This window comes from Gossypium arboreum, chromosome 6 (genome assembly GCF_025698485.1).
Source record: "Gossypium arboreum isolate Shixiya-1 chromosome 6, ASM2569848v2, whole genome shotgun sequence".
Lineage (NCBI taxonomy): Eukaryota > Viridiplantae > Streptophyta > Magnoliopsida > Malvales > Malvaceae > Gossypium > Gossypium arboreum.
The window spans coordinates 67,350,083-67,368,583 of NC_069075.1; the positions used below are offsets into that span (position 1 = coordinate 67,350,083).

General features: G+C 34.6%; 1 protein-coding gene across 4 annotated transcripts; it reads right to left on the reverse strand.

Moving 5' to 3' along the window:
• Positions 1–8,072: 8,072 nt before the first annotated feature.
• On the reverse strand, positions 8,073–15,667 carry LOC108483919 (pre-mRNA-splicing factor SPF27 homolog). 4 transcript variants are annotated; one of them, XM_017787462.2, is made up of 7 exons: positions 15,260–15,666; positions 14,994–15,172; positions 14,557–14,640; positions 11,025–11,094; positions 10,798–10,931; positions 10,657–10,715; positions 8,073–8,483 (listed from the first exon to the last, which is right to left on the reverse strand). In XM_017787462.2, exons 1-6 carry the CDS (start codon positions 15,497–15,499, stop codon positions 10,661–10,663), a joined length of 762 nt encoding a protein of 253 aa, XP_017642951.1. In that variant the 5' UTR covers positions 15,500–15,666; the 3' UTR covers positions 8,073–8,483; positions 10,657–10,660. The 4 variants fall into 4 exon arrangements, with proteins under 4 accessions (XP_017642951.1, XP_017642949.1, XP_052885954.1 ...); XM_017787460.2 differs by having other exon boundaries at positions 11,025–11,097; XM_053029994.1 differs by lacking the exon at positions 8,073–8,483 and adding an exon at positions 10,230–10,514 and having other exon boundaries at positions 15,260–15,667.
• Positions 15,668–18,501: the final 2,834 nt, after the last annotated feature.

Sequence of the window (18,501 nt, forward strand, 5' to 3'; positions counted from 1 at the left end):
TTTAATTACACGAGTTTACCTCGATGAGTGTTTGTAGATACGGAGGCGACTAATCTAAAATTTTCTCTTTGCCTCGATCTAACTCCATACGAGGTCTAACCGAATCTATACGAATGAATTTAATTCAATTCAATATAATTCATATTCAATTTAGTCCAACACACATTCTTGGAAAAAATTACTATTTTGCCTCTATACTTTTAATTCTTTGCAATTTAGTCCTTAGGCTCGGAAAATGAAATTCATTCAATTTTATCCCTATCCAAGCCTATTCAAATTATAAACATGTTTATAGAAGCCCATATATTCCAAAAATTCACAAATTTACCACACAATTTACCGTATTTTTTAGTTAACCTCTAATTGATAATTTCATCAAAAATTCCATTACAAAAGTTGTTTATCTAACAACAACCATTCATTTTCTACCATTAAACTTCAAAACCCTAACATGCTCATCAATGGCAAAACTCAAATACTTTAACAGTTTCACAAATTGGTCCCGGGCTAGCTAGATTAAGCTATAATGATCCTGGAAACATGGAAATCACTAAAAACGGGACAAAAATCACTTACCAATTGAATTTTCAAGCTTGGCCGAACCCTAACTCTATTTTATTCAAGTTAGAATCAGTTATGGTGTTTTGGAAAAGATGAACACAACAAAAATTTGTTTTGTTTTATTAATATATCATTTAATTACCTAATTTACTTAATTAACCTTTATAATCTTTAAAAATTACAAAATTACGAAGCCATTATCATCCGCTAACATATTAATGGTCTAATTACCATATAAGGACCTCCAGTTTAAAGCATTATAGTTATTTAATACCTTTAGCTATTAGAACACAACTCTTGCACTTTACGCGAATTAGTCCTTTTTATCAAATTGAGCATGTAAACAGTAAAATTTCTTAACGAATTTTTTATATGGTATTTCTATCATGTAGTAAACCATAAAATAATAATAAAATAATTTTTTCTGACTTTGAATTTATGGTCCAGAAACCACTATTGTGACAGCCTTAAAACGACCCTAGTCGGAATGTGGTTTCGGGACCACAAAATCGAGGCACAAAAATAATTTAATATTCATTTTGATGCCTATGATATGTGTTAATTTGTGTGACATTTTTGATGATTTGATTTAGGGTTATAAATGTGAATTTCACTAAAAGGACCTAGTAGTAAACTTTGAAAGTAGGATAGGAAATGTGTGATGACTAATTAAAGCATGCATGCAAAACAATGGTCTTGCATGTCAAATACCCTCTTTTTATAAGTGGTGGCGGCCATGACAAGGAGGATGGGCAAAACATGTCATAGACATGTTTTGTTGGTGCAATATGGGAGAAAAAAATTTAACTAAGGTGAGGAATAAAGAAATGAAAAAAAAAAAAAAGAGAGAAGGTGTGTGATCCCCCCCCCATTGCCGTGAGTTGAAGGAAAAGAAAGAAAAAAAATTGTTCATCCTTTCTTTGAGCCAAAACTAGGAAGAAAATACAAAGAGAAAAGAAAAGCTTCATCCTTTGGTTCTTCTTGGCCGGTTTGAAAGGAGAAAAGTTGAAGATATTCGGCCATATTTGCATCTAAGTTAAGCTCAAGAGCAAAGGGGAGCTAAATCCGATAAAGGGAAGGAAAAAGTAGTCGAATAGCCGTCGAAATCGTTCGACCACGTCCGAGGTAAGTCTTCGAGTAATGGAACTTAAATTATGATTCGATTGGATTATGTCTTAAGTAAATCAAAATCATGCTCTTTGTGTGTGGCTATTGAGCCGAAATTGGAAAGATTTGATAAATGTTTTGTGTTTGAGCCTTAGTAACGAGAATGAAATATGGATGTGTCATGATTATTGATATATGTGTACATGAGCATTTGAATGATACCCGGGCTAAGTCCCGAAGGCATTTATGCTAGTGATTATATCCGGCTAAGTCCCAAGGCATTTATGCTAGTGATTATATCCGGCTAAGACCAAGGCATTCGTATGAAGTTGTTATATCCGGCTAAGACCAAGGCATTTGTGCAAGTTACCAAATCCGAGTTAAGACCAAGGCAATTGTGCTTGTGGTTATATCCGCTAAATTCAAGAAGCTCGGTTGAAGGTGAGTGTTTTGGTGCTGTAATAAATTCAATTAATACGCCGAAAAACCCATACGATAAGGTATGTTTACATGTGCATCGGAAAAGTCGATTCGTTTGAAATAGTGTTCGCTCGATCGACTAACGAACTTTCGGCTCTTAGATAGGTTGATACCTTGTGTGTGTATATGTTGATGAAGTGTGAAGTAAGTATGATTATGAGAATGTGTATTACTAAAGTGATCCATTTAGCTATGTGAATGTAATACTTTAGTCAAAGCTGATTTCATTACTTGAGACTTACTAAGCATTAAAATGCTTACCCGTTGCTTTGGCTCTCTGTTTTATAGATTTTGCTCGTTAGCTATCGGATTCGGGATCATCGAAGTCAAGTCATCCACACTATCAAAGCCGCCTTTTTGGTACAAATTTTGGTTGAACTTTGAAATGGCATGTATAGGACTACTCTTTCGCTTGTTGGTCATAGACCCCTTGATTTTGTATAAATTTGATAGCCATGCTAAAATGGCTTATATACACTTTGGCATGGTATCATAATCATTTTGTATGTTGTTCATTAAGAGGTATGGAAATGTTTGGAAATGATTAGCCATTGGAATGGTTAATCATGATCATTCCTTGTGCCATGTATGCTAAAAGGGCTAGTTGAATCAAAGAAATTATGAAGTAGGTAAAGGTTACCTTGAAAACAGATGCTGACAGCAGCAGTGACGTGGATGTGAAAAATCACTAAAACTATTAGGAATGGAATTAAATAGTGAATAAATTATTTAAATGAACCTTGATGAATCTACTTTCATATGGAAGAAACGAAACCGTCATATGAGTTATATGTTAATAGATATTAAAGTTCTCGTGAAACAGGGCAGGAACGGTTTCTGGATCCCCTGTTCTGACTTTGGAAATTCATTGTAAATTAACCAGAGATAATTAGGAGTCATACCATATATTTATAGATTCCTATTTGAGTCTAGTTTCTATAGAAACAAACGGAATCAGTATTGAAGCCCTGTACAGGGAGATATCCAAGTCGTAATGCGCAAAGGTCAGTTTAGTTGATCCCTGTAACAGGGGAGACTTTAACTAATAAACTGTACTAATTGGCCCGACAAAAAATTCTAGAAAAAAATTTTTGGATGGATATATGAGTCTAATTTCAGGGAAAAATTACGAAACTGATTTTCAAGCTTTGAAACTCAAGATATGATTTTTAAGGCGACAGTGACGCAGTAACCAGCTTGTCTGGAAAATTTTAAATGGACTGTGAAAATGATTAAGTCAAGTTTGTGTGCACCTTGTGTTCGACTCCGGTAACGGACTCGGGTACGGGGTGTTACAACTATTCCGAATTCACTGAAAACGGACTCTTACAACATGGGTGTGTGTCTCAGCCGTGTGTGACATACAGTCATACAACACGGTCGTGTGTCCCTGTAGGTTTCAAAGGTTTGTAAATCAGGCAGTTACACAACCTAGCACACAGGCGTGTGGCTTGGCTGTGTGATCCAAGTCAGAGAGTTACACGGGTACAAACACAGGCTGAGACACTGTTGTGTGTCCTTATTTTGAATGTTACACAGCCTAAGCCATAGGCATGTGTCTCAGCCGTGTGAGTCACACGACTTGGCCACACGATCATGTGACCTCTGTAGTGTGAATTTTTCTATCTTTTTCCATGAAGTTCTAACTATTTTTGATTTAGTCCCGAATTGTTTTGTAACACCCCCTTATCCGTATTCAACGCCGTAACAAGATACGAGACATTACCGGACTCATATCACAAGTAAACATATAATTCCAAGTCATAAATTTGCATCCAAATTAAAATCATTTGCATTCAATCATCAAGTCCCTAATTATGAGCCTACGAGGCCCAAAACATGATTTGGAAGTGGTTCAGGATTAAACCAAGCACTTAGAAAAATTTTACAAAACTTAGAATTTTTTTTACTATGAACAGGGGTCACATGCCTGTGTGGCTTGGGACACTCTTATATCCCTAAACCGTGTAACTCTCTGTTTTGCAATGCATAAACAAATTGATGTCACATGACCAAGTCACACGCCCATGTCACTAACCCGTGTAACTCTCTATTTTGCAATGCATGAACAAATTGATATCACACGGCCAAGTCACACGCCCGTGTGCCAGGCCGTGTAGTAAATTATATGTTCATAAAATAGTTGCAGACTTCACACGTCGGGACACACACCTGTGCCTGAGGTCGTGTCCCTCACACGGCTGAGACACGCCCGTGTCTCTGTCAATGTGCTCAATTCTGAGCATTTTGCTTCTCAAAATTAATGTGCAAGGGACACACGGCCAGAACACATGCCCGTGGGGCAAACCGTGTGTCACATACGACCTAGACACACGCCCATGTGTCTACCCGTATTGACAAAATAAAGGCTATTTACCAAGCCATTTGTCACCCTCATTTACACCTACACTCACACAAGTTCAAAAGCATAATCCATGGCAGGTTTAATCAACCAAAACATCCACAATCAAGGCTAAATCATATCATTCATTACCAACACTTAACATATTTACTGTAGCATATTTTAGCAAATCAATTCATACCAAACTCACATTCACTAGTATCAACATGAATACTTCCATCATGCATAATTCTACTTAAATTTCCTAGCACACCAAAAGACCAATCTCATCCATTTCACAACAAGTCATTTAACCATAATAAACTTATAGCAACCCATTACAAAACACATAAACAAAAGCCGTTAGCACATAAACTTATATAAATAGGCTTACAACTATTTTAGCCAAAATAAGCCAATTACATGGCCAAACACCAAAACACCTTAAAAAAATATAAGCCATTACATTTGGCCAAATCAAATGACACATATAACAAAATGATCAAGTCCCTATACATGCCATATTCTCAAAATGTTTAAAATCATCGATACCCAAAATAACAGTTTGATAGTGTGATGCGACTTCCGACAATCTCCATTCCTGAACTAGCTTGCTGACACTGTAAAACATTGAAATAAAACGGAGTAAGCTAAATAGCTTAGTAAGCTCGTATGAAGAAATAAGCAACCTTACCATACATTAATCATGCAAGTAATATAACATAAGATAACATAATTTACCATAATCTCATGTTCATAATTCACTTCCATCACAACTTACCTTGAAATCGTCATTTCATGATATATATAATCATAAGCTTTGAGTACATACCTGTACCATCTCGTAACGAATTTACACTTATTTTCATCTTTGACATACCCGTGAACCACTCGGAACAATAATGCCGAATACTTGGGAATCTTGCACACTAACTGCCACATATGTAGCCAATGCTACCTCAATCTCATATCGCATAATTTCTCGCTCTCGAGCTAATCAATGGGCCTGCTCACACAAGCTGTTAGTCAAGACGTAGCCACTCGGTGCTGCTCACACAAGCTGTCAAGTAACCGCAACAGATGCCGGTATATTCAACCTCCGATAGGACGTACGAGACCAGCACCCAGATCACATAATCACATAACACATGGTAACCCTAGTGACATGTCACTTGTATCCTAATCTATTCCTAAAGTTCAAACGGGATTTCTTACTTATCGAACCGTCGTCGAACTCATCCGTAGAGTTAAACTCGTCCACACAATCAATCATACAGTTCATGCAATATTAAAGCATTTAAATATAATTATATTAAAGCTTATTTAATATACGAACTTACCTCGGTTATAAAAATAGCTATTAGTTCGATTTAGTCCATAACCTCATTCTTTCCCTGGTCTAAACTCGAACTTCATTTTTCTTGATCTATAATATCAATTTTGACTTACTTAATCATCACATTATTCAATTTGGCCCAAAAATATACTATGGCAAAAATTACTTTTTTGCCCCTAACCTTTTGACATTTTTACAATTTAGTCCCTAGGCTCGTAAAATGAGTTTCATTCAATTTCCTCACAACCTAAGCCTAGCAAAACCTTTTTCATGCTCCTGACAGTCGACATTTTTCATTTATTCACATTTTTCTACTCATTTTATAGACTTTTACAAATAAGTCCCTACTTGTCGTTTTTACCGAAAATCACTTTACAAAAGTCGTTTAGCAAACAAAAAACATGCATTTTCTACCATCAAACATCAAACTACATACATGTTCGACATGGGTAAAATTTTAAACTTCATATTACTTTCAAATTTGTCCTTGAAATAGCTAAATCAAGTTACAACGATCTCAAAAATATAAAAATCGTTAAAAACGGGATAAGAACGAACTTACAATCGAGCTTGGAAGTTGGCCAAACCCTAGCTATGGCTTCTCCTTGTAAATTTCGGCTAGGGGGACTAAATTAAAGAATATGGAAACTTCTATTTGTTAATTTTGTCTTTATTTACCAAATGACTAAAATGCCCTTAATGAAAAACTTCAAAATTTTACCTAACCATGTCCATTTTTGTCCATATTAAAATATAATGGTCTAATTATCATTTTAAGGACCTCTAATTTAGAATTTCATAAAAATTAGACACTTTTAACATAGAGAACTCAAGTTTTGCACCTATTACAATTTAGTCCTTCTAATCAAATTGGACACTCAATCGATAAAATTTCTTAACAAAGTTTTCACACAATTATTCTATCATGCTGTAGACCTTAAAATAATAACAAAATAAATATTTCTACTTCAGATTTGTGGTCCCGAAACCACTGTTTCGATTTGACCCAAAAACGAGCTGTTACACATTTCTAAAGTGTTTCTAAGGCCTCGAGGTCTCAAATTAGGGATGTTATGCATGTGTTTGATTGGATTTTGCAATGATTATGAAATGTTGGAAATGAATGATTTGAGTTAGGTATTTACGGTAATGCTCCGTAACCTTATTTCGGCGACAAATACGGGTTAGGGGTGTTACAAAAATGAAGAGCTTATAAAAAGAAATTTGTTCATTCTTTTGACAAATCGTATGAAAATGGATAAGCATCCAAATTGTTTGATTCACTCTTCTTCTTCTCCACGTTTCTCACAATGCATAAGTAGAATATGTGTCAAGCCCTTCATGCCACTCACTCACCTTTTACAAATTGTTAAGAGTGGGATTCCATTCTTTATTTATTCAACTTGGGAAAGCTTACTTGAAATATGATTAAAGGTGAATTATGATTCTACATAATTCTCATAACGTGCCTTCACAACTAAACGTGGCATTCAATAAGGTAAATCATCATATTATATTACTAAAAATCTTAGTACACGCAGATATGTGTGAAAATTACAGATTTGAAATATAAATATGTATTTAAAATAATATATAATAAAGAATAAAACGTATAATTTAAAACTAATTACTCATAATAAAACATGAAATGTGTACGATATTAAAATAAAAATAAATTAAACTATGAGTAGAACGAAATTTAAACATATATACATCAAATAAATAATACAAAATACACTACAATTATTTATCATGATTTTGTCATCGATCAAGTTAACTTGTGACACCAACTCAATTAACAACATTATTAATACTAGAAATCCTTTCACATACAAGTGTGAAAACCATGGGTTTAGAACACATATTTATGTTTAAAAATAGCATGCAATAAATAATAAAACATACATATAAATATGTACGATAATAAAATTAAAAAGATTGTATTGTAAGTAAAACAAAATTATTTATCATGATTTTATCAACAATTGTTAATGTCAAGTTTATTTGTGACACGAACTCAATTAACAATATTATTAACATATACAAATAATAGAGATAATAACTTGTGTATATTAAAATAAATTATATAAAATATTTAAAATGAAACATTAGATAAGTGATAAATTTAAGATTTTAGTAATCCAATTGTGTAGATTCAAATCTCATTATATGCATATTTTAATTAATTTGTAAATAATAAGACAAATACCCTCAAATAGTATAACTTATTTTAATTACAAATAGACATTTCTGTAATTTTTTAACCGAGTTGATGACTCGATTGGGAGTAACACCAACTCAGTAAAATATTTAATAAATAGTTTATATATTAAGAATTATGACCATCTACAACCAAAATGATTGGGCGCATATCAAGAGCATAATAAAAGTTTTCCAAATGAAAATCATAGTTCCCATGGGGACCAAGGAACATCTATCCAGTCTAACACATTAATGAGTCATGGTACAAACAAAACTTCAATTCAGTTGAATGCATTTATAGCAGGTAAACGAGTTCACAAGTAGATGCAGGATGTAATCCTGGCCCCTAAAAACTGCTACAACATTCCATCCATGTGCATCTGGGAAGGTGGCTTCGAGGACGCTACAGCAGTTCTGAGCTTCACTACGCCATATATATCTCAAATCTTTTGAAACCTGTCACGTAAAAAGCATTAAACAATAATGGCATGATTTCCATATATGCTCATGTTAACCCATATATAAATATCCTTTATACTAATCTTACTACAGATTTTCGATATAATGTCATAATTATATTCCAATGGTAATCTTAAAATGTTTGACTCGAGGAGTCATAATTCTGCTTCTGTTGTGGAGATATTGACTTTCGGCAGTTCATTCATGTTTCTCCATTATTTGGACACCAAAATTTATGAATTTGAGAAGAGAAAAAAGAGGGGAAGGGGAGGGGAGGGAGAAAACCCTGTTGCATATGCTTACAGTGGGAAAAGTGGCTCATAAAAGGCAAAGCTTAATATAGCTACAAGGAATCATAATGTTTGTAGCAGTGATAGTACAGTACAGCAATCAAGCTACCCGGCAGAAATCAATGGTTCCAAGTCACAAGAGATTACACACAAACAACTCCCAACTAGATCCTAATATGGTGGGGGTGGTAAATGTCGTAAATCCTTTTGTACCTGCTTGAATGATGTCAATCCTACAACTATTATTAAGCCACATGATATGTGCCCAGACTTGAATCCCACATAGGAAAGCATGGGAACTTATGTATGCAATTTTCTTGTAGGCTGTTGAACCTAGACTCTCCAACCTCAATAACTAGCTTTTGGAGTTTGGTTCTCCCAAAGTCCATATTGATTGGTATTAAAGGCAGCCATAATGTCTCTTAGTTGCAATCATGCGGCACAAGTGGTGACATTGATATTGCCGTGCTCACCCAAGGCTTGGAAAACATTAAGGCAAAGTCAACCCACAGCTCAGATGGTGACGTTGATGCGGCAGTGTTTGCTAACTCACATGGACGCCAAGATTGCAGAGAATAGTGGACTAATATGTTCCCAACTGCTAGGTATAGTACTTGAATCCCACCTAGACAAGTATGGGATTTCCTTGGTGGGGTTTATAAGATCCTAGGCTCTACAACCTTGACAGCTAAGTTTTGGGATGTGGTATTTCAAATGTCCATATCAACACAAGAGCCCTTGCCTCCACTCCCAGTTCTCTCACTCAAGTACATTAGTGTTACTACTGTAGGGAGATTATTGCTAAAACAGCATCATCGAAAGTAGACAATTTGTAGCTTTATTCAAGCATTTTGATAAAAAGTTCATGGTTCCAATACTCGGTGCATCCAACAAATCAACAGGTAAATATCTAAGTCACAACATGATCAACTTATTCACATTAGCTAAAATTGTGAATAATGCAGTTCTCACTAAATTCTTCTTTTAATTTACTCAAATCTTTTAATTTTTCACATTTTTTAGTGAAAACCGAATCTTATTTCTCGACAATAGAACTCTCCTACCTTGTAAAAAGATCTGTCCATGGGTCAGGTGGCCATCTAGCTCAATAGCCCCGACCCAACCTAAGCTTGGACATGAGTTCTTTAACTTCGGACTTGCCTAGATTGAACTTAAATAAAACGAAAATATTTTATTTAAAATTTAATTATTAAAATATATAAATATAAATATTTATTAATTTATGAATAGTAAACCGGCTGCAACCTGGCCAAACCCACGGACAGGTCTAATCATGAACAAAATATCATATTTTTCAACATACCATATTAGTATCTTGAGATGATTAAGAAGATGATACAATTTTACTTTTCTAAAACAACCATAAGTTACCCGGACTCTATTTTTCTTAAGCACCTGTCGAGCCATGTTTGACACATATGGAACATGGATCTTGAGTTATGATCCTCATATAATATGAGAAAAAAAAATAGGCATAAATCTGTCAGGCACATACACTTGACAGGCAACCCCAAACCCAGGCAACATAAATAATAATACCCATAATAAATGGACTAATAATAGGTAGATCTGGGTGAACCCACACTGAAACACCCTCGCAGAAATATAAAATATTACAGCATCTTAGGTTTGACCTAGAACTTGTTATGGCTCGTACCACTAATAGGTCAAGATGTAAGGTTCAACCTTTCCCCTGTCTTTTCCTCCAGGTCATGTCCTAATTTAAAAGAAAAAAGTTTTATAAACTTAAGAAAAAGTAGCAAGGAATAAAAAATTTCTGGCTTAAAACTTAAGTCGTTGAACCAATACTGAGCAGAGCATCAAAATTGAATTAAATACTACTATGACAGGAAGCATACCTTGCTATGTTGAAGGTGACAAAGCACCATTCTCCAAATTAGCTTCCAAGTTCCAGCCTCTGCAATGGTAAAGATTAATTAGGCTCGATGCTAGAAAAAGCCTGGTATGCAAAATGCACACCAACTCGAAAAGGTAGATACCTCTCAGCAGCTTCTCTCCTGAGTTCTGCTATATGCTTTTCAGTATGAGAACAGGCAGCATGAATTTCAATGTTTTTCAGACAAAGCTCCTTCCATTGCGTGGACAAAGCATTGAGCTCATATGCAGTGTTTTGCTGATCAGTCAGATGAATTAATATGCTTATCAGCTTTATTACAAGATTGCACCAAATCAAGGTACGATGGGGCGTGTTTGAAATTAAAATTACCTGATGAAATTTTCTTTCACGGTTTACAGTTTCAATTTTCTCATTTTGCTGTTGAGCTAGTTTTTGCATCCTGCTGAGTAACAAGGGAAGAAAAAGAAAGAATATAGTGAGTATGTGAACTTAAACAACAAAATATGCAGATAGCATGATCAGAGACTCAGAGGCTAGCACTATAGAGTTTCAACCTCACCAAAGTTCAGCTCTAAGTACAACTTCAGTTACCATAACATAAACATATTTCCCATGGAAAACATTTTATCCTTTTTCTATTATCTCCATATATGCTTTAGTTAATACATTATCTACATAAGCCATGGTTCTCTAAGAACTTTTGACTTTATACTATGGCCAAAATAAGTTACCATGATCAGCATATTTTCTGGGATCATTCTTCTTCCTAAGTTGATAATCTTACCTAACACAAACTGACATTGAATCATGGAAAGGAAAGTAACACATATTAACAAGCACAGAACCTCCCCCACACCCCCAACAAAAAAAAAAATGGAAAAGAGAAAAGGGGAAAATTGAATAAATAAGCAGTGCATCAACATCCTCAAGTCCATTTCCATGTTACAAAACCAAAGGCAACAGTTTACCATATACGGAAAAGCTGTTTCTGCATACAAACTAGACCTCTTCACTAAAACAATGGGTACCAAACGTGACACCAAATATCATCCTCTTTTTAAAGTTGAATTTACTTTCTTTTCTGTACAGTCCACATAACATCAACTAAACCACTTTGGGCACCTGACGTGGATGCTTTTATTGGAATAAGAGTTTTAGTTTTATTTATTTTCTTTATTATATCAGGTTTTATTAAGAATTTAAGTTTTACCTATTTCTCTATTATATTAGGTTTTTATTTGCTTCATAAACTCTAAGTTAGGAATTCTATTTTATGTCAATTAGGACTCTTTCCTTTGTTATTAAAGTCTATAAAAGTCTACCAATATGAAATAAAGAGGTAAGCAATTATTCTATCAAAAAGAAGAGTTATTTTCAGAGGGGGTTTAGTCAAGGATGAATCTGCCTCTTTGAGTAACCATAGGTCGAAGCAAGAATTCTTCCTTGTCTAGACCCGTGACTAGATCCTACGCCAAGTTGCATAACAACTTGGTATTGGAGCCTTCTATCATGGGTGACAAAAAGACTTTGGCAGCCAAACTGGAGGCTTTCATGGCACTAATGGCTACAAGGCAACAAGCATTAGAGGAGCAAATGGCAGTGTTATCTCTTTTGGTCCAAAAGACAACGAAAGGGTATTCACATAGTGAGGAACAGGGCAGCAGCAAAGCCAGAAAAAGGAATTTAGACTCGCAACAAGGTGGGTGCATGGTGCCACAATACTCTAAGAAGGAATTTCCCACTTATGATGGTGTTGGAGATCCTTTATGGTGGCTGAAAAGATATGAATTTTTTTTGGCAATCAACGGACTAACGAAGAAGACAAAGTAGGCTTAGCTTCATTCCATCTCTTAGGAGAGGCACAATTGTGGTTTGATCAAATGGAAGAAGAGAAGGCAAATCTTGATTGGGGGCGCTTCAAAGGGTGTTGTCATGTGAGGTTTGGGCCACCTATGAGTAATAATCCCTTGGAGAAATTGGCCAACCTGAGACAAACTAGGACTGTAGAGGAATATCAACACCAATTTCAATCACTATTGGCCAGGACTACTGATCTTAAACCTTAACAACAAGTAAATCTCTTTACTGCCGGGTTGGTAGAGGAACTTAGAATTGATATTGAGATGCAACAAGCGGAAAACCTTGGAGTTGCAATGAATATGACTCACACATTGGAACGTAAACAAAAGGTCTCTTCCAAACTGTCGTCTCGAGCCATCCTAAACTGGCCAACTTCCCAAAACATTAGCAGCAATTCAAACATTTTAACAACTAAGAGCATTGCAAAAGGAGGGAGACAAACAATGGAACCAACAGGGAACAACAACAAAATAGGTTCTTCTGCACCATTTATTAAGAAATTGACACGGAAAAAATAGCGGAAAAAAGGGCAAAAAGGTTGTGTTATATATGTGACAAGTCTTATTCCATGGGACACAAATGTAAAAGGTCATTTTGGATATAAGAACGAGATGTTGAAGGCAAGCAAGATGATGATAAGGTAGATTTGGATAAGTTTTGAAGCTTATTTTGAATTTGAGCTTGAGGACAAACTCAACTCCGAGAGGGGGAGTACTGATGTGGATGCTTTTATTGCAATAACAGTTTTAGTTTTATTTAATTTCTTTACTATATTAGGCTTTATTAAGAGTTTTAGTTTTACTTATTTTCTCTATTATATTAGGTTTTTATTTCCTTCATAAACTCTAAGTTAGGAATTCTATTTTATGTCAATTAGGACTCTTTCCTTTGTTATTAACAGTCTATGAAAGGCTGCCAATATGAAATAAAGTGGTAAGCAATTATTCTATAAAAAAAGAAATGTTATTTTTGGAGGGGTTTAAATCAAGGACGAATCTGCCTCTTTGAGTAACCATAGGTCGAAGCAAGAATTCTTCCTCGTCTAGACCCGTGACTAGATCCTACACCAAGGCGCATAAAAGCACCATACTCATGTCAATATGATATGACACAGGTACTGACACAAGATATGCATCAGACACTCCTCTGAAAAAATTGACTCTTCTTCTCACAGAATATAACAAAGCTAAGGAAGAGACATCAGATGAAAAGATTGCTTGCTAGTGTAGTTGTGCAAATTGTCGATGTAAGATGTGCTTCTCTACTCTGGTAACATGGTAGTTTAGGAAAACAAACAGAAAATGGGTACACTATCTTCAAGACAGAGTTACACCCGCTATCAAAATGAAGAAAATTAGGTGGAATGTATGATAGAGTAAGATTTTCTTCTATTGCAATTGGGCTTCAAACTTTTAGGCCTACAATCATTACCTTAAGTAAATAATTAATCTTAACCTAACCCAAAAAGGACAAAAGAATTGTACCTGGACCTTCTTTATATCTTTCTTGACGTATGAAGTCCAACTTCAGGTTGTGAGTTTAACGTGTAAGAGTTTAACTATTAAAAATAATTTAAGTATCTAAAGATAATAAATTTGACGTATTAGAAATTGTACTAATATACTTTTTAGTTATCCTACATATCCATATCATATTTTTAGACACTTTTTATCTTACTCCACAAGTCCAAAACTTTGGACTGCAAAGGTAGAAATCAACAAAAATGCTAAACCGCCAACCTGTTGAGGCCCTATGGAATCAAACAAGGTTGGCTTTTATGCTAGACATGCTTGCCAAATCTAGCCTAAGGCTGTCACTTTAGCCAAGGAAAACAACTAAAATTTGTTTCCTGTAGATTGAGAACTTCAATATATGACAACTGGTAGCACCATATCCATCATATCAGAAAGAGTGCATTTCTGCCATAAGTCACATATTCCCAAAAGTCTCTTAGCTTAAATCTACCAATTCAAACAAGAAGCAAAACCACTTTCAATTTGCCATGAAAATAACATCAATGTTGCAGTTATTAGGGAAAAACCTGGCCAAAAATCCTCCCAGTCGTTGGTTGTTCTGTCTCCAAACATCAGGGCCATATTTTAACATCAACTCCAAATTTTCCAACCTGAAACCAAGCAAAGATATACAAGACAAAAATCTTAACATTGCATGCAAACAGCATCAGAAGTTATATGTATACAGTGTAAAATTTTAGGTGGAATGGCCCCCAAACTTCCCCAAATTTAACTGACGAGGGATTTTCATTCATCACAACTTGAATAAAAAGCAACTACTGCCATGAAACTAGAATCCTTAACGAAATAACACAGTAAAATAGAAGAGAAGCACGTAATTAATTTCTTAATGATTCACAGAAGCATGGAACAAAAATATCATGAAAGCAAAAAAAGGTAATTTCATAAAATATCCTAATCTATTCTTTCTTGCTTATTCAAATAACTAAGAGAAGAAACTGACCTAATTACTTGATGTTGCAATGAGCGCTGAGATCTTTGAACTGCCTGTTTCCAAGCAGTTTCATCGTTTCTCTTATTCATGGGCGGTGGTTCAACTTGATACCGTGAAGAAAAATCAAGGGTCACGGGTGGCCTACCCGCTCTGACGCGCTCATATTCTTTGCCAATCATTGGGTGATGCTGAGATCCAAACATGGATTTTTAAAACTTCAATAAAGAAAAACCTCAAGTATTCCAAAGAAAAGCCCAAATTGGGGGGACAATAACCTGAAAATTGAAGGAGGGAAGAGGGGGTAAATCCTTGAGGAAGTCAGCTGGCTTCTTGATACTCTTTCGCATCTCTTCTTCGACCAATCGATCAACCTCTTCCTTGACCATTGGGTTCCCGTAGTCGTCGTCAATGTAGGGTAATGCGTCCAAAGTCTCGGCAGTGGAAGCAGAGGCCCATGGCCGAGCAGTTTCAGGCGGTGCCTCCAACATAAGGATCTCTTCGCCGTTGCCGCCCATTGTGTATATCTCTAGCTTTTCCCCTTCAACTCTCTGATACTGTTTCCGCTTAAGGGTTAGTAGTGGCTTTTACAGACCAAGCCACTTAAAATTTTAAAAGGTAGGGCTTAAAAACGCTAAGAAAAAATTGAGAAAAATCAATAAAAGTTAATTAAAAACGGGTTTACCTCTAATCATATATATTAAAATACAATACAACAAGGTGCATAACTCTATATTGCGATTTGCGAAAAGTGTCGTATTTTTATTTTTATAATTTTAAATATTTAATTTAATTTTTATTATTTATTTAATTTTAAAATTATTTACTTTTCTCACTAAATTATCTTTTTAAAATATTTTAAAATATAAGATTATAAAATATTATTATTTTTATTTACCATAAAAGTACGGTAAATAAAGTGATAAATATATAAATAAAAATTGGATAGATGGACAAGGCAAATATAATTTGAAATATAATATATTTGTAATAAATATATGGTTATATAATCTGGGTTACGAGGATTAAGTTTTAACAGTTTTCCATAAAAATGATGTGTATTTGTATGTCAATAAGAGTATCTGTTATAATGACTTGTAAATATTAAAAGTGGGATATTGTATTTTTTAAAAATTTTGAACTAGAGTTAATATTATCTTGAATTATGATATTTTGATATATCACGTCATGAAATTCGTCAAAGTAGTCTATGTGATAATATATCAGTATGGATATGTGTGGTATTAAATTAGGATATGACTGAGTATGAATTGATAGTATTATATTCCACGTAAGTATTTATCAAACCGGTGTGTCGTTAAAAGCACCAAATATATCATATCTCTAAATAACGAAAAGAAATAATAATAAGGGAGTAGGGTCAAATCCTCAAGGAATGGATCGCCACAGCTCCTTGTTTCTTAAAATCTCGGGCACAGTCGTGCCCAAGAAAAACAACTGACCTAGAAAAAATAAAATAAAACAGAATTAAAAATATGATTGAGTTGAAATTAAATAGATTGAAATCGTAATTGTGATAATAAACAGAATTGAGAAAAAGGGGTTTTTGATTGAGGGATTCTGGCTTCTGGTTATCTTGATCCTCCTTCGGTTCAATCCTAAGCTTTTAAGTGATCCTTCTCATAACTGAATAAGCCAATTATAGTTGAAGAGGACGCCTACGACCACCAACTCCACTTAGGTTATAGCCTTACGATCTAGAGAAACCTGACTCTAGCCAACCATCACTTTTGTGGGACCATCTTACACTAGATCATCGTTTCTCAATGGCGAATTTCACGCCATTTTGTCTCTTGGGCTCGACAACCTCTGACACAGTAAGTTAGTGAACTTATTGTGCAACCTTCCCAAAACATACAAAGCTGTCGTCTTTGCACAAGATGAAAATATTACTTTTAGAAGGACATGGATGGAAACGCCAGTCCCGTAATGTGGAGAAATGATGAATACTGGTTGAGAAGGGCTAAGTGCGGGTTTTAAGCCTCATGAACTCTTTTGGAGGAGTCTTGATAACCTTTGGCTAAATGAGTTTAGTTACTTATGCTTTTTGGGAAAAAAACACAAGTTTTAATGAAATGGAATTTTATTGAAAAGGAAACAAAAAGGCTAAGAGCCTTAGGGGGAATGAGTTTTTTACAGAAGTGATGAGTGAATATTCATGCCACTCTATCCCCTACTTATAGTACATGAAAGAACCTAGTTTGTTCCTATTTAAACTCTAGATGATAATGTTTAAGAGATATAATTTGAAATTAAATCTAAACAATATAATAATCCTAAAAATAAAATTCAAAATTAAACAAAGTCTTATGTTCATAAATCTCTTCTTTGAAATTTTGCCCTAAGTCTTCTACAGTTTATATTTTCGGCACAACTTCTTCCCTATTTCGTATGCTGAACCGTTTTATCTTTAAATTCACGCTTTTTCCCCCAAATTTCCTTTTACTTTCAATTTAGTCCCTACAAGATAAAAAAAACCCATAAACAGTCCAAATTAATAGAATTGTACTCAAAATATATATGTAATTAACACATAAAAGTATGTCATTTTAAAGTATTATCATATTCCCCTCTACTTAGCCCATGCTTGTCCTCAAGTATGGTTCTTATTCCATTGTGTAATTTAGATTTTACCATGAATCCAAAGTTTTATAAAAATTAGGCATAATGCATATAAAAATAAAGAGAACATTTAGCTTGCTTTAAGTAAAACTGAAAAGTACTCCAACTTAAATACACAAAAATTAAATCGACTTGGATTATTTCATGAAAGGTAGGTAATTTACTAAACTTAACAAAACATCCTATTTGTTCCACCCATAGTCCCCAAATTTAATTCTCTTTTTTCTTTCGTTGATTTTTTTTTTATGTATTGGCCCTTTTGACACGAAGTGGAATGACAACCCAAGCACCCCACCCCGGATACTCAGCCCAACACACTCGTAATTTATTATTTGTTTAAGAATGTGTTGGCCCTTTTAACGCGAAATGGAATAACAACCGAAGCACGCCACCCCGGTTGCTCAGCCCAACGCACTCTTAATTTTTTTTAATTCCAGTTAGCAAAGTTTTACCTAACACATCACACAACCTTTTTACGCGAAGTAGGATTACAACCCAAGCACCCTACTTCGGTTATTCAGTCAGCCACGTTGTAAGTTTTGCTCATAACCACATAATCCCCCTTTTTTCTTTTTTTTTCTTTCTAATGAAATAAAAATTTAATTTTGGAGGACTAGAAAAAACAATCAAGTGTCAAAAATAAGTTTTGGCAACTACCTAACAGTCATGAAAATAAATTTAGCATACATTAGCATTAAGTGTCCTCTTTGCATTTAGACTTAACCGATTTTACTATAAGCAAGATGAGGTTAACTTCATTAATCATAATTATTTTAGCCTAATAGAAATAAAATAGTGTAGATGAAATCAACATAGCAAAATCATAACTAACTTAGGAGACAAGAAACATGCTTGTGGGCCAAACAGTGGCTAATTC

Bases quoted from the DNA above. Each gene is read 5' to 3' on its own strand.
- LOC108483919 (XM_017787460.2), bottom strand. From the start codon at position 15,499: ATGGGCGGCAACGGCGAAGAGATCCTTATGTTGGAGGCACCGCCTGAA. The intron at 15,173-15,259 runs GTTATTGTCCCC...TTTGGATCTCAG, and splicing joins TTCCCTCCTTCAATTTTCAG to CATCACCCAATGATTGGCAA. The intron at 14,641-14,993 runs GTCAGTTTCTTC...GCTTGGTTTCAG, and splicing joins TTGCAACATCAAGTAATTAG to GTTGGAAAATTTGGAGTTGA.